The sequence below is a fragment of the Mastigoproctus giganteus genome, chromosome 10, assembly GCF_048544385.1.
Source record: "Mastigoproctus giganteus isolate SK-2022 chromosome 10, ASM4854438v1, whole genome shotgun sequence".
Classification (NCBI taxonomy): domain Eukaryota; kingdom Metazoa; phylum Arthropoda; class Arachnida; order Uropygi; family Thelyphonidae; genus Mastigoproctus; species Mastigoproctus giganteus.
The window spans coordinates 146,316,688-146,341,772 of record NC_143584.1 but is presented as its reverse complement, the minus strand read 5'-3'; the positions used below and the strand labels follow the sequence as shown (position 1 = coordinate 146,341,772).

General features: G+C 35.0%; 1 protein-coding gene across 3 annotated transcripts in view; it reads left to right on the top strand.

The window, feature by feature from the left end:
* Window positions 1-24,628, top strand: part of LOC150079342 (lanC-like protein 2) — a 168,410-nt gene extending 143,782 nt beyond the window's left edge. For all 3 annotated transcript variants that reach the window (XM_090382537.1, XM_090382538.1, XM_090382539.1), the window contains 2 exons: window positions 4,336-4,408; window positions 24,467-24,628. In XM_090382537.1, coding sequence (XP_090238663.1) covers window positions 4,336-4,408; window positions 24,467-24,546 — 153 coding nt within the window. In that variant the 3' untranslated portion in view covers window positions 24,547-24,628. The remainder of the gene's footprint in view (window positions 1-4,335; window positions 4,409-24,466) is intronic.
* The last annotated feature ends 457 nt before the right edge of the window (window positions 24,629-25,085 follow it).

Here is a 25,085-nt window from a genome sequence, read left to right as displayed (position 1 = left end):
TCCTCTTTTATATGACTGGTTCTGGCACATTATAGCCTTAGTCGCTGATGTGCCAGTAAAACCCAAAACAACCAACCAGCCAATCTCCATACACTTGGTGCTCTGAGGATTTTCAAAAGTGGGAGGTAAAGCAGTTAAGAGTGGCAGGGGGGATTAAAATTGTGTTCCAGGGAATCGTTAAGCTTTAATCAACATGTAGCAATAAAAAAAATCCACATTATTTTGATCACAATGCATTGTCAGAGATGGGGTGCAACAGCATACTTCACCAAATTTTACTCTTGTCAGCTAAAATCATCTGCTGCCCCTGTCAGAAAACACTGACACTAGACATTTGAGGAGTGGAAAAAGGTTGCCTGGTCCAATTACCATTTCCAGTTTTTTTTTTTTTTTTTTTATGAAAATCCCAAGCACGAGAGGTATTAGAAACTATAGTACTTAGTACCATGCATGGGCTGAAGATTGATAAGATGAAAAAAAATACTTGTTGACATTAGACTTGAACTTCTATGGATTGTAGTTTTCAGAAAATATGTTTTAATGAACATTTTTCCAGAAAACAAGGTGAAGGAATAAATGAGGAACAAGAAAAGTTGGTAATGTGAGTTTGAAGTTGAACAGTAAAATGATGCTGACTGGTTGCAGCATGTGTTCAGACTGGCTTGGAAAAGCGAACAGGAATTATAAAAGTCAATTCAAAGAACAGGCCCACGGAACAGTGCTACATGTCTATAAAAAAGACATGCAGCAGAAACAGAACATCTGTGAGACAGAGTAGAGAGACTTTGTTAGAGATGATTCATTAATTTACCTAATAGCCCTCCTTTGAATAGAATGTAGAAGCCTGAGAAGGTTTTGGGGGCACCACCCCAGATGTGGGAACAAAATTCCATGGTAGGGAGGATTTGCAATTTGTACGGAATGAGCAGCTGTTTGGGAGAAAAATAATGCTGAGAGAAAAAGAGAAGAGTTTTTCAGATGCAAAGGAAGCAATGTTTGTAATGTGCTTATGCCGAGAGAGAGAGAGAGAGAGAGAGATTAGAAGTCAGAGTAATCCCTAATAGAGATATGCAATCTCTTCTAGAAATCTGAGTGTCATCGAAGATAAGCATAGTAGCAGAAGAAACCTTTTTGTGAAAAATAAAACAGGACTGAGTTTTAGGATTGAAATCAACTAAGTTATCTTTGCCTCACTGGAGAATTACCTGGAGATCAGCATTTAGGGAATTGGTAGTAGATATTTGAGAAGTTAAAACTGTTTCTGCAGGGCAAAGTTTCTCAGACTTTAAGCTGGGATGCAATGTGCTGTCATTTTAGCAGAACTGTGGATAGAATTTCCAGTCAGTGGAAGAAGAACAATAATATCCAAGAGGAAAAGGGTGGGAGAAAGAACTGAACCTTGGAGAACACCAGCATTAGTGGAGAAGATAGCAGTCAGAGCCATCTACCATCACTAACAGCAAGTGGTCAGAGAGAAAACTGGATACCCAATTACAAAACACAGTTGGCTATAGCTAAAATAGAAGCTTATTTAGGAGACCTTGATTTCAAACACGATCAAAAGCCTTTGAAATGTCAAGAGCAACTGCTTGAGTTTCACCAACTTTTCCATTGAATTTGTCCATAGATGTGTAGCATAGACCAGTATATCACCATTGGATGAAATGCTGATGGAATCCATACTGGTGATCATTGATCAGATGGAAAGTTTCACGTGCAGCGAGCAGTCAGAGAGAAAACTGGATACCCAATTACAAAAAACAGTTGGCTAACCATAAAATAGAAGCTTATTTAGGAGACCTTTATGCCAAACATGATCAAAAGCCTTTAAAATGTCAAGGGCAACTGCTTGAGTTTCACCAACTTTCCATTGAATTTGTCCATACATTGGTAGCATAAACAAGTATATCACGAGTGGGTCAAAGGCTGATGGAATCTATACTGGCGATGATTGATCAGATGGAAGGTTTCAAGATAGTTTAGGAGTTGGAAGTTAATAGATTTCTCCGTTACTTTAGAAAGAGTAGAAGTGCAATGGGATAATAATTGGATGGAAGGGATTTGTCACCCTTTTCAGGAATTGGCTGGGTATGAGCAAATTTCCAAGTAGAAGGGAAAACACAGGTGGAATAAGAAAGTAAAAAGGCAATATAGATCAGGAGTAAGTCAGGAGCACAGGTTTTGAGAACAAGTGGAGATAGCATTCAAGATTTGGTACTTTCTTGACATCAAGGCTGTTCAAAATTATTCTGACATCCTTTTAATGAAAGACCACAGGAGGCATTGGGAATGGAAGATTGTGGTTTACTAAGATCATCAATACATGAGTTAGAACAAAAGTGGGATGCTTGCAGGTCAGCTTTATCTTTAGCTGAAGTGATAGTAGAACCATTCGGTTTTAACAGAGGTGGGAATAGAGACAGGTAAAAGTTGCTTCCTTTGGAAAGAGACCAGAATGCTTGACTAACATTTGGAAAGAGACCAGAATGCTTGACTAACATTTGGAAAGAGACCAGAATGCTTGACTAACATTTGGAAAAGAGGTTTTCTACTCTTAGCCTAATTGAAATCTAGCTTGGACTGATTAATAACTGCTTTACAATTGTTGCAAGCTTTGGTGTAGCCAGAAAATGAAACTGGAGATTTGGATACAAGCCAATTACAATATGCAACATTCTCCTCTTGAACAGCCTTAGCACATTTGTTGGAAAACCAAGGTTTATATAAAGGACAGGATTTTAAGTTGGAGCGTGGAATAAAGAATTTCATCCCTACAAGAATAATTTCACCTACACGATCTGAGCAAATGTTGACATCAGAAAATTTGAAACAGTAATCCAACCAAGAAAAAGTAGAAAAGAAATCTTGCAGATCATCCCATTTTGCATTCTTATAATGCCAAGTAACTCAAGGTTGAGAATGGCCATGTAAGAAAGGCTTCACTTGGGAAGAGATCATCACCAAGTTGTAATCTGAGGTGTCTAGATGACCACTCACCTCAACCGACTTAGAAGGGTTGTTTGTGAGAAAAAGATCAAGAGTGTTGGCTGTATGGTTAGGATTGTCTGGTATTCTGGTAGTTAAATGAATAATCTCTGCGAGGTCATTAGTAATTGCAAAAAGCCTCAGTGTCCCAACCAGCAAATTTTGAACATTAAAATCATCTAGGAAAATTACCTCACTGTTAGGAAAGTTGGACTGGAGAAAATCAAGTTTAAAAGAGAGGAAGTCAAAGAGTTTCAAGTGATTAGTGAAATTGGGAGGCCAATAGAGGCAGCAGATGAATGTGACAGGTTGGTGTAGAGTGATTTTAAGCCAGAGAAGATTGAAAAGCGCAGAATCAAAATTATGAATCTCCTAGAGTGGATATATATCAGATATATCAGAGTGCATATATGCACAAACATATATCTTTGAAAGATATATGGTTTGTGCTTCAAAAATATATGTTCTTTTACTTCAAAGATAAATCTTTGAAGTAAAAGAAATCATACAGCAAATAATTAGAACTGAGATGAGCAGTGGTTAAATCAGCCGATAATTGAGATTCTGTCAGAAAAACTACACAGGGTTTAGCGGACTGTAAGTGGAAATTTACATCATTGAGTTTGGAACTGAGACCACATATATTTGTGAATGAATGAGGAAGTGTTTAGGGGGGGGGGTCCAGATCTTTTCGCAGATAAGTTTGTTCTATTAGAGTGACTATTCATTATGTATTTAGAGTATATGTATGAAATATGTATGAAATAATGATATGTATGAAATAATGAAGTTTTTGGATAGGGTGTACACACGGCAAGAATAAACCCAGCACCCTGACATAACATGGCTCAATGATGGCCCCCTTCATACACACTATTCAGACTCCCTCTAGTCACTATGGGTGCCTCCGTAGCCAGGTGGGAAGGAGCAGCAGTGGGTAGCACACATACTTCTTGATTAGGCCAGGGTTCGAGCCCGTCACCACCAAATATGGAGGATGTGGAAAGGTCAGGGAATGACCACCGCATATCCCAAAGCAGTGTGTGTGTGTGTTATTGCAAAACCTGTGAAAATGGCTTAAATGAGTTTCTTGAATTACATTCGACTTGGTAAAAAGATTTTCATTTCATCATAAATTAAAGAAAACTTAGCAGAAAATCTTTTAAAATATTTTTAAAAAATATGAATTTCAACTTACATTAAAATAGTGATTTTGATGCTATAATATCATAATATAATCATATTAGCTAGTCAATGATAGTTAAAGTTGCATTTCTTTAAATACTTTCGGTCTGATTCAAATTATCATATATTTTTATAATAAATAATCATTTATGCAATACATTATAGTTTGCTCAATGGTGCTATGAATATGGAAAACACAACTGTAGAACACCTGATCGGCCTCTTTCTCTTTTTGAGGGTAAGTTACTAGTGAAATAGCAAATTACAGCAAAAGTTTAAAACATTAATTTTTCCTTACTTTCATTTCGATTTTGCTATAGTTAGTAGAAGTAAAGTATAAGCAAGTGTTGGAAGAAAGCAAGCTTATAAAGCATCAGCAAAAAAAAACCTTCCCACATCATAAGTTACCTACATGGGTGGTAGAGGCTGACAGTTTCGGAAAATTCCAAGGTCAGCTGGATAGTTACCGATGAAAGGAAGGAACTGCATAAGTTGTTTATTTCTTTTATTAATTTAATTTTTTAAAAAATTTTCTTCTTATTATTATTTTATTCCTTCCCTTTTTTTTTTTTTTTTCCTATTGCAGCATAAGCCATAGGCTTACTTGCACCATGTGGGCATTGCTAATACTAATACTAAATACAGTAATGCAATTTAACTGGAAGCTTCCAGTTACTTTTGAACAGTTAATTGATACAAGGAAGCAGACTTTCTATATTGACAAAATTGGAGGGTCACTTTATCTGTATCTGTCAAAAGAAAGTGACCATCCAATTCCATTTGAACTTTACTTTTTTTTTTTTTTCACTTTACCTAATTATGTAATATGAGGATAAAAATACTTGTTGCCATTTTCATTCATGTTGTTACTGTGATGTTTCTGTCTACCAAAGGATTCTCATTTCTGTCTTGATTACTACATATCTTCTTTTTCAACTTTCAAAATTAAAGTCTCTCCCCCCACCCTCCTTATGTATCACACACGGTAATGGCTAATTACCAAAATAAAAAATAAATAACCAAATAAAAAAATTGTCCCAGTTTTAGTATTCCTCAAGTATGACATTTTCTCCCAATTTGTATCTTTAATTATTTTTTAATTAGAGTACTAAAACAGTAAAAAATTCTTTGAGGCTCCATTTTGAAGTAAAAGAGGGTGTCACCCTACTATATATGTTAATTTTTCGTAGAAGTTTTGCTGACCTTATGTTTTTGCCTGCTTCTCAACTGTGAAAGTTGACCTTAAGGTTTTCAGGTGACAAAAAAATAATAATAAATATATATACAGTAAACCCCCGCTATTCGCGGGGGTTACGTTCCTGAGAAATGCCGCGAATACCGAAAACGCGAATACTGAGTTATGGCTTCCATAGTAATAAAGGGGTTCCGTTCCAAAGTATGAAATATATAAGAAAAACTAGTCTAAAATTTTGTCTATGTATGTATTATATGTACCTTCATAATATGACTATGTACATAGACAGTACATAGTGAAATGCAAGCATATGGCATCGAAATGAAAATGAGAAACAATTTAATATTAAATGTAATATTTATTAGAAATTTCAAACAAATCTTTCAAAACTATCCCGCCAGTGCTATCACCAGTTTCGCTAAAGCGTTGATAAGGAGTTTTGTGTTTTCACGAATGATGAGTGAATTTAACGGAATTTTATCTTGAGTTCGGTCTTCTATCCACAGATTTAAAGCTTTTTCCATTTTTTCTAATTTAACATCACGAGTTACAGAGCAAATTTTTGAAGCAATTAGCGCGTTTTCACGGATACTACGGCGGATTTTTTCTTCCGATTTTTTGATTGATCATACCGTTGACTCATTGATTTTATAATGTTTTGCCACTGAGGAGACACTTTCACCATTAGAAATTTTATCTAATAACTCAATTTTATTCGCTAATGTCATCACCTTCTTTGATCTTTTCACATTTGTCTTGTTATTCATAGCCATATTTTTGTAGGGGTTAGAAAGAACTTGTCCACAATAAAGTCACTTTCTTCCGTTAACACACTCGAAAAAGTCTGTTTTACACTGCAAAACGGTAGATTTATCACTTTTTTAAGCATATCAATTTATAAATTGATAAATTTATTCAATTTATAAGCATATAAATTAAAAGCAAACGACGAAACCTTCCATGACAAGCGCATAACACATACTGAACAAGGATTAGCGAGAAACATTCACGCTCGCGATTTTGTCACCCCTCTCCCCCCACCCACTGAGCGCTGTTTTGACCGGGAAAGATAATTTTAGCCACGCCCATGTTTTTTTATGGCGGAAAATATTCACGGCGCTTTAAAATTCACATTTTTTAGGTTTCATTTTATATTAAATCGGCGATCGCGAATACAGATACCGCGAATAGCGGGGGTTTGCTGTATATATATATATATATATATATATATAAAGAGAGAGAAAATTACTGTTTTAGCTGTTGTAATAGTATAAGAATTTTTGGAATTTATGGGTTCAGGAGGGTAACAAGTGTTGTGGTGGTTTCACTGCAGTGAGATACCAGTGCACCTGCCTCAGTGTGAAGAACCATGGAGTGAGGTGGGCAGAGGCCTAGAAGGGCTTTATGTAAAAACAAAAGAATGTGTAATGTGTGGAACAGTTCCGAAAATATGGCGAATACATAGAAAGTGTGGGACCTGCACTCTGACCAGTGCTAAGCAGCTATAGCCAAAGGGAATAGTAAAATAAAATACACTTTTAGAGAATAAGAAATTTTTAATTAATAAGTGGCTTTTGTATATAAGGTGCTATTTATTAATTAAAAATTGTTTATTCTCTAAAAGTGTTTTATTATATATATATTTATATATGGTCTGGCCCAAAATCGCAACTGCCAGAATCCTGACAGTATCTACTATATTGCAAAAATATATGAATATCATTTTATATATATATTAGTTTTTTAGTTAGTGAAAGTTTACCTTATTAGATTAATTTTGTAGAAAGAATATAAATTATAACAAAAATTTTAACAGCAAATACCTCTCTCAATTTGAAGACCATGTTGTCTGTAACAGAAACAGTTTTAAAATACAATCAGCAAATAAAAACGACATAATAATTTTTTTACTTTATTATATTTCATTTAATTGCTAAATTTTCAAGTCAAATTTTGGTATTTGTATAGGGTGTTTGAGCAATAATTATAAGTATAGCACTTAAAAGTTGATGACGTAGAGCAGATATCACCTTTTAAGGGCACAAAAGATGATATTGTTGTACACATTGGAACTAATGACATTAAGAGTAAGAGATCTCCAGATTTACATAACATGTACAGGTCAATGTTGAAAAAAAGTTGCAAGCTAGGGTTGAATGTGAAAGTGTCTGCAATTCTGCCCAGACATGATAAGAGGGGGTATATGATGAAAGCCTTGTTGATCAGTTCAGCCCTGGAAAGATTGTAGAATTTTTTTCAGCCTGGTCTGTGCTTGTTGACAAAAGAGACTTCTTCTACAGGGATGGGGTACACTTAAATAGAAAGGGTGCAAGAATATTGGCTGATGCTATCGAGGCAGTGTTAGGTGGGGTTAGAAAACTGCTAGCTTGGGGGGATACACAGACTAAAAGGTTAACAGTGCCCACAGGCAAAAGCAAAAGTGATTCTTGCATTGCTTCTATTAGAATGAGCACCAGCCTGGAAAACAAAGTAATGGAAATTTCCAGGACTGCTGGGAATCATAGTGGAACAAGTAAATACATGGGCTGTGTTAGGGTAACTAAGAGTAGGAATAGTTGCATGTATACTTGCATGTACAGCAATGCTAGGAATATAGTTAATAAATTTGATGAGCTTGAAGTGCTAGTCAAAGACATCAAAGGCAGATATTGTTGGGATATCAGAGACGTGGTATCACACAGATATAAGCAGGGCAGAATTGGAATTTAGCATTAGCATTAGTAGAGGCATACGATGCAAGGAATCAAGCTCATGCAGCACCAGCCAAAAAAAAAAAAAAAAAACTCAGATTTCACCCCTCCGTTCGTTCCAAATACCTGTCCAGCTCGGCCTTAAATTTATTCAGGATATCAACTTCCACAACAAAAGATGGAAGTCTGTTCCACCAATCACTACCCACTGGCTAAAGGCAAACTTCCACACATCTCTCCTATGACCGTCTTTCCTCAATTTGAATTTATGCCCCCTTAGGTTCTAATCTGAACAAATGGAAGAATCCCATTAGCATTAAGCATGCTCAAACCATTCAAGGCTTTGTACACATCAATCAGATCACCTCGCAGGTGCCTAGTCTCCAAACACTGTAATCTGCAAAGCTTCAGCCTTTCTTCGTAAGAGCAACCCTTTGTTCCATTCACTAATCTTGTTGCCCTTCTCTGCACTCGTTCCAACAGCTCAACATCCTTCTTAAAATGAGGCCTCCAGACCTGTATACAGTACTCAAGGTGTGGCCTGACCATCGCCTTATACAAAGGGATAATCACCTTATCCCTGCTAGAAAAATTACTGTATATCATTGACAAGACACCGTGAGCTACTCTTGCAGACCATCTGCACTGCTCAGAAAACTTCATATCTGCCTGCACAATTACTCCCAGGTCCTTTTCATTCTCTACCACTGTCAGTGTAGTACCACAGAATTGATACGTTACCCAGGTGCCTTTCTTATGTTTATCTTCTCAACTTTCCTCTCAGTTATTACAAAATCATCTAACTCACTGCCAGAGTTTAGTTCACCTTTGGCATTCCCCTCCTCATGTGTGAATGTAGATGCAAAATACTCATTTAGTTTGTTAGCCACCTGAGCAGGATCATCAACAGTTGAACCATTGATATCCAGGGAACTAATCTGATTCAACTCCTTCCTTCTAGAGTTTACATATGTAAAGAACTCTTTGCTGTTTTTCTTTGCATCCTTTGCCAAAGATTTCTCATAATCTGCCTTTGCCTGCCTAACCTCCTTTGTGACTTGGTTACAGGCCAGCTTATATCTATTGTAGGTTTCCATGTCACCCATTTCTTTATATGTATCCCATGCATTTTTCTTCTCTGCCACATGTCTCATTAGTTCATCTGACATCCATTTAAGCCTCAACCATGAACAAATATTTCTTAGTTGGAATGTAAAGCCTAGTAGCTTCCAAGATTAATTCTTTGAGTGCTTTCCATTTTGAATTTGCTGTTGGTAACATCATCAGTTGGTCCCACTGTATAGTATATAAATACTGTCTCAGATCTCTGTCTGAGACAGTATTTGGAGATTTACAGGACTGCTGGGAGTCATAGTGGAACAAGTAAATACATGGGCTGTGTTAGGGTAACTAAGAGTAGGAACAGGTGCATGTATACTTGCATATACATCAATGCTAGGAATAAAGTTAATAAATTTGATGAGCTTGAAGTGCTAGTCAAGACATCAAAGGCAGATGTTGTTGGGATATCAGAGACGTGGTGTCACACAGATATAAAGAGTGCCGAATTGGAATTTGGGGAGTACAATGTGTACAGGAAGGACAGACAGGACAGGAAGGGAGAAGGGGTTATGCTGTTAGTTAAGAAACACAAAATCTAAGGAAGTGCATCCAATTGATTTTGGTGGACAATACAATGTTGAGTCTGTTTGGTGTGACATAAGAACTGGGAAAGGCAAAATGAGAGTAAGTTTGTGTATGTTATAGGCCTAATGAATCTGATGAGTGTAATGAGCAATTGTGCAGAGAAATAATGTGGGCCAGTAAATCAGAATGTCTTATAATGGGGGATTTTAATTTTCCAGATATTGACTGGAACTTGTGGGTTGGTCATTCGCACACTAGCAAGACGTTTGTGGATTTATTTGATGACTGTTTTCTACAGCAACATGTTCGAGAGGCAACCAGAGGGAGTAATACTCTTAATCTGATTATCACCAGTGCTTATTCATGCATTAAGAATTTGCAGGTAAAGGAACCACTGAGTGACAGTGATCACAATGTACTGATGTGGGAATTACTTAAAGATGGAACTACCATCAAAGCTAAAGGAAAGAGATTTTGCTTTCGTAAAGGTGACTACAGGGGCCTCAGACAGTTTTTAAATTCTGTACAGTGGGATCAACTGATGTTACCAATGTTAAATTCTAAATGGTAAGCCTTCAGGGACTTAATTTTGGAGGCTACTAGTCTTTTCATTCCAACTAAGAAATACTGTTCAGGGTTTAGGTCTAAATGTCAGATGAATTAATGAGGCTCATGGCAGGGAAGAAAAATGTATTGGATGCATATAAAGTATCAGGTGACAAAGCCTATAGAAGATTTAAACTAGTCTGTAATCAAGTCACAAAGGAGGTTAGACAGGGATTGCAGATATGAAAAATCTTTGGCAAAGAATGCAAAGACTTCTTTACTTATGTAAACTCTAGAAGGAAAGGGTTGAATCAGATTGGATCACTTAACATAGATGGGTTGACTATTGATAATCATGCTCATGTAGCTGATAAACTGAATGAGTATTTTGCATCATCTACATTCACACATGAAGAGTTATTCAATGAGGAGAGTGCCAGAAGTTTATCAAACTCTAAAAAGGAGCTAAGTGATTTTGTAATAACTGAAAGCAAAGTGAAGGAGAAATTGTTGAAGTTAAATATAAAAAATGCACCTGAGGTGGAACACTCTATCCAGTTATATTGAAGGAGGCAGCAAAGGAAGTAAGCAAACCCTTAGCCATAATTATGAGAGCTTCCTTGGACTCTGAGGAGGTCCCCATGGATTGGAGGTGTGCAAATGTATCATCAGTTCACAAAGGGGTGGGGTTCAAAAGATGACACAAGTAACTATAGACCTGTTAGTTTAACTCGTGTTCCAGGGAAAAGAATGGAATCACTGGTTAAAGAAGCATTGCAGGATCATCTAGACAAGACTGCAGTAATAGTTAAGACACAGCATGTGTTTGTTAAAGAGAGGTCTTGTTTGACCGGTTTGATTGGATACTATGATGTGGTCAAAGGAACTGAATGCCAAAAAATAATTTTGATATCATATACTTGGATTTCGGGAAAGCTTTTTATACTGTTGCACATGGAAGACTGCTGTACAAATTGGAGAGGTATGGCATTAAGGGTAAGTTGCTACAATAGATAAAGGGATGGTTAAGTGGGAGACAACAGAGAGTGGTAATCAGTGGCCACTGCTCTTCGTGAACAAATGTTATTAGTGAAGTTCCCCAGAGTTCAGTGTTGGGCCCATTGTTGTTGTGTTTTATATTTATCAATGATATTGGTGAAGGTATATCATCTTTAATGTCCAAGTTTTCAGATGATACAAAGGTTGACAGTAAAGACAATATGTTACTCCAGCTGGATCTAGATAAGTTGAGAAAATAGGCTGAGAATTGGCCACTGAAGTTAAACATTGACAAACAAAGTACTGCATATGGGTAGCTATAACTGAAGAGAACCATACCAACTGTGTGGTACTATACTCAGGGAAGTGGAAAGTGAAAAAGATCTGGGAGTAATTGAGCAGTCAAATATGAAGTTCAATGTGCAGTGCAGACAGACTGCCAGGGCAGGTCATGGAGTCTTGTCAATGATATATAGGAATTTTTCTGGCAGTTACAGGGAGGTGATTATCTCATTATACAAGGCAATGGTCAGGCCACACCTAGAGTACCGTGTACAGGTATGAAGGCCTCATTTTAGGAAGGATGTAGAGTTGCTAGAACGAGTACAGTACAAAGAAGGGCAACAAGTTTGGTTTGGGGAACAAAGGGGTTCTCTTACCAAGAAAAGCTTAAGTCCTGCAAATTGCAGTGCCTGGAGAGTAGGCACCTGTGAGGTGATCTGATCTAATCAGCATTCAGCTTGCTCAAGCCTTGAATGGCTTGAGCAAGCTGAATGCTGATGGGATTCTTCCTCTTGCTTAGATTAAGAACCTGAGGGGGCACAGTTTCAAATTGAGGAAAGACACTTGTAGAATAGATGTGCAGAAATTTGCCTTTAGCCAGTGGGTAGTTGATTGGTGGAACAGACTTCCATCTTTAATTGTGGAAGTTGATAGCCTAGTTAAATTTAAGGCTGAGCTGGACAGGCCTTTGGATCGAATGGAGGTGTGAAATGGGAGGGATTTTTTTTTTTTTTTTTTTGGCTCATGCTGCATAAGATTGCTTTCTTGCATTGTATGCCTCTACTAATGCTAAACATAAAAAACTGGAAATAAGAATACTTTCAGAATATGAAAATTTAGATTAATGTATTTTGGCAGCTGCATAACATTTGTCATAAATATCTTTAACATAACTAAAACTGTAATTATACAGGTATTTGTTTTTAGCTGTACTTTCGCAAATTTCTTTGACAAATGCATTAGGCATGACCATCTGTGCCAGAAGGATATTTTGAAAGGCGTAACGTGAAAATATATCCCAGGAAAAAAAATATTCCATTTTCTTATTATTATTATAATAATAATAACTAAGGGGCTGCTCTCACTTCTTTTGATAAAGTGAAATAAAATACTTACAGAAGCTTTTGAAACTGTCTCTCTTCCTCTGCTATGAATACATAAATATGTTACGTATGGAAATCAAGAATGATATCTCGGGGGTCATGTTAAATAAACATATAGAGTGACCATTCTTAAACAAAAGCTTGTTTTACCACAGTAAAACAAGTTTCTGTTACGTATTTTAGTATTTGTTACATATTACCACGTAACCTGCATCTCTCTTCTCCCATTTGCTGAATAAATACCACTAGGAAGAAAATTCTTTTAATGTATAGAAAGATAAGAAATGGTATTTCTTGTTAAAGATTCTGCAGTGGGAGAGTAAAGAATTCTTCTATTTACAACAAAAGTGAATATTCAACGCCTATCATGTGCTCAATGTTGGATTATGGATGGTACATTTAAAACTATGCCTACAATTTTTTATCAGTTATATACAATACATTCACCCATCGGTAATGAAAACTATCGAATTCTTCCCTTAGTTTATGTGTTGATAACGAATAAGAGCAAAGAAAATTATAAGCATTTGTTTCAAGGTATGATTGACTTTGCTAATGAAAATGAAAAATTGAATTGAGACCACAGGTCATATTTACTGACCTGGAATTAGTTGCAATAAATGCCTTCAAAGGCAGTTCCCTAAAATGTCTAATAAGATCTGTTTTTCCACCTGGGACAATATGTTTGGAGAAAAATTCAAGAAAGTGGACTGGCATCTTAGTATGGCACCGATGAAGAATTTAGTTTGCTGCTTCGACATTTGTGTGCCTTGCCATTTATTCCTTCTGGCGAGATACCACAACCATTTAATGTTCTGAAGCCACTTTTACCGAGGGAAGCTAGTAATGTGATAGTGGTTTGAAGACAATTATAGCCAGGGTGGCCAAGTGGTTAAGGTGCCAGACCCTGTAAAGATGGTGGCCTTAAGGCAGTTAAGAGTCGATATAATCATATATATATATGGAAAAATTAGACGGTATATGTGTAATGGTACGGTAATTTGCACTCCTCCATTATTTCCATATATGACTCCATTCAACTAGGAATTCCACACACCCAAAACAATGTTGAGGTTTGGCATAGAAGATGGGAGTGTTTAGTTGGACGAGCACATATTGGCATTTATAGGATCATCAAGGAATCTCAGAAAGAACAGCAACACGTGAAATTGTTAACGAGGCTGAATGCATACTTCGTGGTAAGTCCTGTCCAAAACACAAGGCGACAGTTGATAGAGAAATGAGAATAATGACGGTTGATGGTGTATATATATATATATACACACAGTCAATATTCCGATTATTTGGGACACATCGGGACTAGTGCATTTTGGCCCGATTAAGCGGCTGCCTCAATTATGTGGAGTTTCACGTAAGTTTCAACAGCTTTACTATTGATTTTCTGTAAGATCAAATTACGTTACGATGGACTCACCATAGTAAAATACCGATCGCTATACAATGTGTAGTAAGCGCCGGTCATTGTAATCATGTTTGTGAATTGAAGTTTAATTCTATTAAACAGCGATTCTAATTAGCAAAAATAGGAGGAATATTATTCACAGGCTATAAAAGTAAAGATATACTTATTAAGTACAATTTTACACTTTATTACGTTACCAATTAAAAAATTAAATGATAAGTGAAAATAGGAAGAATATTTTCCACAGGTTAGCAAAATAAAAATAAACGTATTAATTAAGCTACGCTTACGTGCATAGCTTAATTAATACGTACTGTAATATGTACATACTAACTAGTTGACATTTCTGTTCACTGACATTTGTGGGTGGGGGTTAAAATTTAAAACAGTAAAAAAGATAAGCAATCAATAACAAACGGCACATACAAATTGCAAGTAACACGATATGCACACGTGAGAACGGAGTAACAAGTTACGAAGCTTAAAAAATGGGAATGAAGAGCAGATTCTGAAAATTAATTTTTTATATGATTGAAGCAATGACAGAAAAGCCCAATATACAGGGGACTACTTATTGTTTTATGGTTGTTGTGATCTCCAGAAATCCGACTGAACCACATGGTATGGTCGGAGATAATCATAGGGCGATCTCGAGTGCCACGGTCTCCTGCCCCGATTAAACAGCATGTTGTCCCATTTAAGCGAAGTAAACCCTGGCTATTTTCTCGATTGGGTTCTGTTCTTTAAGATTTGTCCCAAATCTTAAAGGCTGCCCCGATTAACCGGTGACCCAAATAACCAGAATTCACTGTATAAATATGTATACATATATATATATTTTTGGTTGTTGGGATTTTTGGCTGTCAGGAATCTGGCTGTAGGGATTTTGGGCGGCACTGTATATATAAAGCAAAAAAAAGAAAGTGAGGAAGACAGAGTGACAGAGGGAGATAGAAGATAATAAATAGAATATTCATAATAAGAAATTACAAAATTGATAAAATGAGGATGTTGCCGCAAAACTTACAAAACCAGCCTCTCATTGGGTGTCAATGGCCAGGATTGTATGCTGGTGTCAGCTTATCTGTTTGCACCAGGATTGGCTTTTTCTAAATTATTTTAGGAGCGTTCCTTCTGCAATACCCTTTATCAACCCCAGGGGCTCACATCTGGTAAGTATGGGCTTGGCACATCCAAGGTCCTCAGCTGGATATCATCATTCTTCTCTTTCTTGGTGATTCCCTTCTACTTCTCTCTCTTTCTCGGGGTAATTCAGATTTTTTTTTTTTTTTTTTTTTTTTGGCTGGTGCAGTATAAGCCTCAGGCTTCCTTGCACCATATGGCTAATAATAATAATCTTGACCTCCCCCCCCCTTTTTTACTTTAATATGTATGGGTTTATTTTTATTTTTGCTCTGCTGGTTTGCCACTGGCACCTTCTTTATTTATTGGTATTTTTATTTAAATTATTATAAACAACATGTAGATAATGCTTGCTATTCTAATTTTCTTTCTTTTTCTTATCCTTTTCCTGTTTTTCTATTTTCTTGCATATTTTCTATTCATATATATATATTTCTTTCCCTTTTGATAACAATGCCTGTGGTTTTTAATGATGTATTTTGATTGCATTATTCCATATAATGTTAGAACTAAGAATAACAATTCCATTTCTTGCTTTTTTATCCTAATAAACCTGAATTCTATACACCAACATGCCTGGAGTCATGATTTTTTTTTAAGTTCCCATCACAAGGTCAGCTGTTAATTTCTAATTTTATGTGTTCACATAGGACTATTACCAAAATTTTTGCAAGCGTTGGGGAGGGGGGAATTCATCCACACTAGATAGCCGTTATCTATCTGGCAAAAAAAAGTGATATTGTTTAAATCCAAGGGACCAAATGCTCCCTCTCTTGCTGTGTATTCTAATGCACATAGTTGACCAGAATAACTATACCTATTGGCAATTTTATATGTTAGCAAACCAACACTATTCTATCCAGTGTAATCATTTCCTAAAAGCAGTAGCAGTCTTAAGAACACAGGCGCTCCGTAGCCAGGTGGGAAGGAGCAGCAGTGCATAGCACACGCTTCTTGATTAGACCGGGGTTCGAGCCCGTCACCACCAAATACGGAGGATGCGGAAAGGTCAGGGAATGACCACCGCATATCCCGGAGCAATATGGCCTTAGTTGCTAATGCTCCTAAAAACCAAATAACTAACAAATAACAAATCTTAAGAACACAAGATTAACAGAAGAATGTATGCAGTATATGATAATCTTTTGTCCATGACAGCAATAAAATGATGGAACAAACAATTCAATGAAGAATATGCTGCAACGGAAGATGATGAGGGGTCCAGTCAGCTACACAACATCATTACATTTGAGATAGTTTTTGAAGTAGATGCTTTGATGAAGGAAAATTGATGTATGCTCATTGATGAGTTGGGTGATACTCTAGAAATTGACCATGAATTTGTGCAAGTTTTTATTTATAAATACAGTATTTGTATTATATTGTATTATTATATTGGTGTGTGTACCCTTTGGTACCGCCCAATTAGCATGTTAATCTGGGTTTACTGCTGCCCAGATGCAGTACCTTGCATTTATCAGTTTTAAACCTCATTTCCACTTTTCAGTCAGTCTGCCTAATTTATCCAAATCTTGTTGGAATAGGAAAACTTGAATACTGTATTAACTGACTTGCCAACCTTTGTATCATCTGCAAACTTTAGTGTTATGGTTGATAAGCCTTTAATAATAACATTAAAAATATTGAAAGCAGTAAGAAGCCCAATACTAAATCCTGAGGGACCCACTAATAGTATTTGTCCAAGAAGAGCAGTGCTCATTAATAACCATTCTGTCACTCAACCATCCCTTTATCCATAGCAGTTCTAAAATAAAACAATACTACACTTTTAAACATGCAATTTTTTTTTAAACAACATATACTTTTAGAATGTATAATGCAAACACTACATTCATCTATGACCACCTGTTAAATCTGTGCTGCCTCTTCACTTCTTTAGATGTTATTCTTTAATAATGTTGAAAAATAATAAAAAAATTCTTTTTACTTTAAATAAGGTCAGTAATCTTGTAACATTTCTTTACCCTACTTAAAAAAAAAATAGAAATTTTTTTTTAAACAACATATACTTTTAGAATGTATAATGCAAACACTACATTCATCTATGACCACCTGTTAAATCTGTGCTGCCTCTTCACTTCTTTAGATGTTATTCTTTAATAATGTTGAAAAATAATAAAAAAATTCTTTTTACTTTAAATAAGGTCAGTAATCTTGTAACATTTCTTTACCCTACTTAAAAAAAAAATAGAAATACCTTTTTAATGCCATGCTTTGAAATATTTAAAATCAAACCATTCTAAACCTTCTTTGCTATAGTGTTGCATTCATGCTTCTTTATTAGCTTAAATTTCTGACCTTTTTTTTTTTTTTTTTCTGTCTTTTTTTTGTATCAGAAGAACATTAAAATAATTCAGACAACAATCACTATCAATTTCACCATTTAGAATTAACCTGTACCTGGAAATTCCTTTAAACTTCTTAAAGAACATTTAAATATATATTTCATTCAGCTCCATTGTATTCTCCTCTTCTCTTTGGGCCCCCCCCCTAGTGGTTGCACACAGTGAGCATATAATGATTTCATCTGTTGTGCTGTATACGTAAGATATTTTCACAGTTTTCTCAATTGTTATGTGAAGCTTCTAAAAATGAACCATATATATATATATATATATATAGACAAATGTATTATTATCGTGTATTAGGGGGAGGAGCTGAACTGTCAGATGTAATTACCATGGAAAAATTGAGAATACATGCATCATAAAAACAGATTACCTGAAATAAAATTAAATTAAGGTTTAACATAAAAATAAATGATAGTACCTAAAGCCATGGGTCCTAGGACTTTAACTACTTCGGCAAAGGGTCTGCAGCGAAAATCATAGGAGTTACTGCAATAAGCCAGGTCTCTGTTTTTGTTACAATGTACACGTTAAAAAGTGTGTACGTATACATCTTAGCCGACCCGACAGAGACCAAAAGGAAGGATTAAAATTAGAGTATATAAAATATATAAAAAATAAAAATAAAGTAAAGCCAAAAAACTAAAATAATGCCGATAGAATTCTGTAAAAGAAAAAATGAATGAAATCCAAAAGAAAGCAAAATAATGGGTCAGTCTTTTCTATTCAATTCGATATTATGTTATGTTCTACTTTTTATTTTTATTTTTACTTTTTTTCCCTATTTTTAGTTATTTATGTATTGTTGGCTGGTTACATTTACATATAGTGATATTTCACGCAATTCGGAAAACGGTGCTTAGCAAAGGGGGGCACCGCTAAATTTTTCTTTAATTTGGACTCTAAATTTTCTAAATTATTTAATAATGTTTCTCCAACAGTACTCTATTCTTAATTTTGCATGTTAAATTCTTCTTCGCTCTACTTGTTTGCCACGCTACTGGCATATTTTCATTTCTTTTTATTGAAACATAAAATTACATACAGGTGTGTGTGTGTGTGTGTGTGTGTGTGTGTGTGTGTGTGTGTGTGTGTGTGTGTGTGTGTGTGTGTGTGTGTGTGTGTGTGTGTGTGTGTGTGTGTGTGTGTACACAATGGCTTGCAATAATATAAGCTAATGAACATGCTCTGTTTACAATGTGATAATAGATAAGCCATTACGAATATAACATTTAACAGCATTAGACAATATATAAAAATAACTCAAATTCCAGTTCACAGTTCCTCTGTTGATGACAACAAACATCACTGGTGGCAAAGTTCTTTGTAACAGATAAAAGTAAAATAGATATAAAAAATAAAATGAAATAAACTCTGGCGGAGGTATCAATCACAATCTGCAATACCACGCTTTAACCTCTCATTATGGACCTTCTTCGGTGGATTAAGGATAAGCAGGAAAATCTTGCATTATTGAAATCTAGCAAAAAATATCATAAATCAAAGAAGGAAGTGAACGGAGTTGAAAATGCTGGGCTATGTGTGTGCATGCACATGCAAGTTTTGTTGAGTGGCTGCTAGGTGATTTGGGATATGTTCTGATCATCTGGGACTCCTAATGTTGGTTGTCCACCTTGGTTGGTTAGCTTTACATCATGTTCTGAGGACTCTTGCTATGTTCCCCTAAGTCTGCTTGTATCATTAAGCTTATACAGCATCAGCCAGGAAAAAATAAATAAAACCCTTCCCAATTCACCCATCCAGTCACTCCAAATGTTTGTCTAGTAGAGCATTAAATTTGTTTAAGCTATCAAGTTCCACAACAGATGGAAGTCTGTTCCAGCAATCAACTACCCACTGGCTAAAGGAAAATTTTCACACATCTATTCTACAACTGTCTTTCCTCAGTTTGAATCTATGACCCCTCAGGTTCGTAATCTGAGCAAGTGAAAGAATCCCATCAGCATTAAGCCTGCTCAAACCATTCTACACTTCAATCAGATCACCTCACAGGTGCCTAGTCTCCAGACACTGCAGCTTGCAGGACTTAAGCTTTTCTTGATAAGAGCACCCATTTTTTACTCTCACCAATCTTGTTGCCCTTCTTTGCACTCATTCTAGCAACTCCACAGCTCTCCTGCAACCATCCTTCCTCAACTTGAATTTATGCCCCCCTCGTGTTAGTCCCAGCAAGTGGAAGAGTGCCATTAACATTCAGTGTATTCAATCCATTCAAGGATTTAAAAACCTCAATCAGATCTCTCCACAGGTGCCCAGTCTCGAGAAGTTGCAATTTGCAGGACTGAAGCTTTCCTATGTAAGAGCACACTTTTGTTCCCTTCACCAGTCTGGTTGCCCTTCTCTTCTCTGCAACTGAAATTTTGTTGTAACTGGAGCGGTGGTATATCAGCTGTCAATATCAGCATAAAACGCATTTAGTGGCTATGGCTCTACTCAATGACTTGAATCATTAGATCAGGGGTCCCAAACTTAGAGAAGCGGGCCACATGAATTTTTGGAATATTTGACGGGCCAGAGAAAATTCCTAATTACTGAAAACTACATTCTTTGCATAACATTGAAGTTATGCAGAAAAACAAGTTTTATACCTACCTATATCTACAGGTTCAAAAATGAACTGATGGATATGTAATATAAAATATACCAGTTTGTTTATATCAAATATTAATTATTACTTATTTATTGTACTAATCACAAAAATACAGTTATTAATACAACAAAATTATAATTAATGCGATGAATGTAGTTGAAGAGTGTGACTAAGTTTCGTAATATCGGGTTTTAAAGTACTAGTTCCAATTCTTAAAAAGTCATGTGAATGCCGGTCAGTTAGACATGATCGTATTTTTGATTTTACATATTTCATTTTTGAAAAGCTCTGCTGACATATACATGTACTTCCAAAAATTGATGTAACCTTTTTTGCAAATTTTTTAATTTTTGGATAATCTTACTCAGATAATGTTGAATAAAATTGAATGAGATTTTCATTTTCAAATATTGTCTTCAGTGCATCCTTAGATTGCAAATCTACCAACTCTAATTGTAAATTCTCATCAACATCGTTGACGGGTACATCAAACTGATTTTGAAAAAGTTAGACCTTTGAATTATTTTTGAAATCAGAAAATCTATCCGTAAAATTTTCCTGCAACAAACTAACATTTTGAACAAAAGTTTTAGTGGAAAAATTACAACTAGGCATATTTTTAGATATATTATTGCAACATGGAAAATGTGAAAAATTATTCCTAAGCAGTTGACTTTTAAATAACTCCAGTTTTGTTTCAAATGCTTTGACATTATAATACAATTCATTGACAAATTTGTGTTGTCCTTGTAGTTTCATATTAAGAAAATTCAGGTATTCACATATATCTGTTAAAAAGGCAAGGTTCCACAACCATTTGAGATCTGACACTGCTGGAACAGGTTTCAATTTTTCATTCATAAATAGATTTATTTTGATCCTAAGTTCAAAAAATTGCTTCAACGCATTACCGCAACTGAACCATCATACTTCTTTATGGTACAACAAATCACTGTATTCAGACGGGTCTTGCTGTTGATATTACAGTTGACATGACTGAATCTACTCCCAAAAATTTTCTGCTCAAAGACTGCTGGTGAATTATACAATGAAATTGCATTGGTTTTTAATATTTTTACTCTCAAGATATTTATGAAGCTGACCCATGAACCCAATTTTAGTACTGACCATATTTTTAGCTCCATCCATCGTAACCACTGATAGCAAATCCCAGTTCAAATTGATTCCATCAATTTGTTCTGACACACTCAAAAATATATTTTTACCTGTTGTATCTTTCAAGCTTTTTAATGCAACTAGCTCTTCAGTTACTGCAAAATTTTGATTTTCACCTCAGATATAAATTGGCAATTGAACTGTATGGCTTGTCTCTTTGCTCTCATCAATTTCTATTGAAAAATGTGTGAATTCACGAACTTTTTCTATGAGTTGATTTTGAACATTGGCTCCTAAATCTTCAATTCTTCTTGTTACAATTGATAAAGATAAACTTACAGACGCAAAATTCTTTACTTTCTCAGGACATACTTCTGCAATTGCCAAACAAATTCATTTTACAAATTCTCCATCGTTAAAGCCCCTTCCTTCTTCGGCAATGATTTGGGAAGCTCAAAATCTAGCTCGAACTGCAGATACATTTTGATGAGTAAAAGTTCTAATCTTCTTTTGTTGACTTTGAAAAGTTTGAGTTTATTTAGTGCTTGGAGTTTTTTCTGCTGCAAAGCTCCTTGAAATTTATCGTAATTTGAGACGTTTTGTGGTGTAGTGATGTTTCACATTATATTCCTTGAACACTGACATGTCTGTGTGCAAATATCATTGAGCAGTGCAAAAAAGTAATTAATTGGCCACCCCTCATTAAAAATGTGACACTCAGCATCAGTTTTTATTTTTTTCAACATCAACTTCAACATGATTTTTATGGGGATACTGGAATAAAAAAAAAATACTTGTGAATATTGAAGTAAGCACTGACATGTCTTAAAATTTTATGAAATATTTTAACATAAAGGTTATTATTAATTCATATCACTCTTATTTGTAAAATAATAAGAGACATTTACCTCAGTATAATACGTAGAACACTTCTGTATGATACTCTCCATCAATTAAAACGAAAAAATCAAAAATCTTACATTACAGTAAAAAATAATTAAAAATCAATTGAACACAATTAAAAATCAATCTAATGCAATTAATTTATCTAATTTTTAATTGTGTTCGTTTGATTTTTGTGTTCAATTGATTTTTAATTATTTTTTACTGTAATGTAAGATTTTCGATTTATTTGTTTTAAATGCTGGAGAAAATCTAAAACGAAAGTATCATTTGGAAGTGTTCTACGTATTATATTGAGGTAAACTTCTCTTATTATTATTTTGCAAATATTGATATCAACGTAGAACATATTGAGCATTACAGCTCTGGTTCATACTATTAAATATCACTCTTATATCACGTGAAATGAATAATATCATTTATTAGGCTGTTTGCCTAATAAACTACATTATTATAATATAAAACTATATTATTAATTATAATGTAGTTTAATAAGATGATGTTTCAAGTATTGTACCGATACCCATCATCAGACCATGCTGTGGGGAGAACAGAAAGGGCTACAAATGTACAAATTTGAATATTTTAGGATATTAGTTACAATTACAATTACCAATATTACAATTTGCAAATTACGATTCTAAAGTATTAAATTTTGAATTTCTGTTACAACAGAAAACAGGAAATCTAAGGTAATACAAAGAGATTAAATTCATACCAGCTGACAACTGCCTCTTGCCAATGCTACTAGAAACTTTGTGTGCATGCAGGCTGTTAATTTATAGCAGAGAGATTAACTCCATTAACCAATAGGATAGTGTCGTGTTTTTATCCTGGATCCGGGGTTCTTGTATAGTAGAAGCCAGGGGTGACCTTTGCTCCCATGCACATCAGGGTTCATGTGCAAGCTGGTTCAGGATCTTACCGATACCATTCATCAGACCATGCTGCTAATGCCAGGTTTTATTCTGCATCCGGGATTCTTGTGTAGTGGAAGCCTAGGGTGACCTTTGCTCCCATACTCTGACCATCAGGGTTGGTGTGCAGGCTGGCAAGGGATTAGGGAATCCCTAATTACTGTCTCTAATGCCTATTGCTATTCAATGACAGGGTCAAGATTAACAGATTACTTTAACGATGTTTCAAAGAATAGCTTTGGGTGGAAATAACAGAATTAATATCTAACAAGACTTAAGCTGACAACACAGGTGTCAACACTATTAATCAACCAATCAACCGACGAATGTTAAAATAACCTTTAAAATGTGTTTTTCATAAATTTTATTGTGATCTAATATAAACATTAATTTTTATGATCTAATTGAAATATCCATGGGCCGGATAAAATTCTTTTCGACGGTCGGATCTGGCTCATGGGCCATAGTTTGGGGACCCTTGCATTAGATTATTGATGACTCAAATCAGTCATTAGCCAAGATGACTCCAGTCATTGAATTATCACTCACTCGCATCAATGTTAAGTGGCTGGGGCTTCACTCAATGACTCAAATCACTAAATTGAATCAATTACTAGTCATCACTAGTATAGAAGATATTACTGCATCGAAAAGTTATTTATTCGTTTGCAATTTCTTTAAAAAAATTTTACTTTTTTTTTTTTTTTTTTTTTTACTGATGTTTCTTCATTTTAATGTAACCTGATGTATTATTTAAAAAAAAATAATGTGTATACACAATGCAGATAGTGTCATCAAAAATTATTGATAATACCAGTTTTAACTTCAGGGACTCACATCTGGTGAGTATGGGCTTGGCACACACCAAACTGGATATCATCATTCTTCTCTTTCATGGTGATTCCCTTCTCTCTCTCAGAAATTTTTTTTTGGCTGGTGCAGTAAAAGCTTCAGGTTTCCTTGCACCATATGGCTAATATAATAACAATAATTGAATGGCATTTTTCACAGCTTATCATTGATCTAAATATCTTTAATCTCAATTTTTTTAGTTTTGCCTTTTTGGGATTTTCATGACAGTGTAACAAGAAGATTACAATCACCAAAAAAGCAGGGAATAAAACATCCATGAAACGTGTGATTTGTAGACTCTAAATGGGTGAAGTGCTTTCAGTTAAAGTATTTATATTAATAACAGTTGCAGTTTAGCCCATATAGAGATGTATATTGTGCATTTATTTACTTTCTAAATATTATTGATATTCTGTAATTAAAATTCCTTTTCCTTGATTGCACACGATCAATATAATATAATTCGTTTTTAATTCTAGGACTAGCTGGAACTATCTACTTCCTTTCAGATCTGTTAGATCCACTCAAGTCTGCATTTCCTGCTTTCCAGTTGTTTTAAATAATGTTATGAAATATTATGTATGCATATAATGTCTTAACTTCTTTACTTTTTTATATAATATTTACCTTAAGTAAATAAATGTGCAGTGTATATTAATTAATTTTCCTAGTAATTCAGAATGCTGAATACAGTTTTCCAATTCTGTATATTTATATGTTGTGTTTTTCTTGTCACAGTTAATAAAATAAATTTTTATGGCAAAGCTGTAAAATAAAAATGCCTCTTCCTTTGTTTTTCTAACAGAAAGAGATTACAAGACTTCTGAACAATCTCAGTACCAAGAAGTCTGAAGGTTCTTAAATATGTGATGCAGAGTCAACTTCTGTTTAATGTCACATTTCTATACTTTTATTCCACTGATGTTTTTTGTTCACTGCAGAAATTTGCTCATATGCAAACAATTCCTTTAAAAGTTGAAAAATCCCTTCCTTGCAATAAACATCTTTTGCACCTGCCCCAACTCTTTCAAAAGTAACAAAGAAATCCATGAACTGCCAAATCTTACACTGTGTTCAAACTTTCCATCTGATTACTGA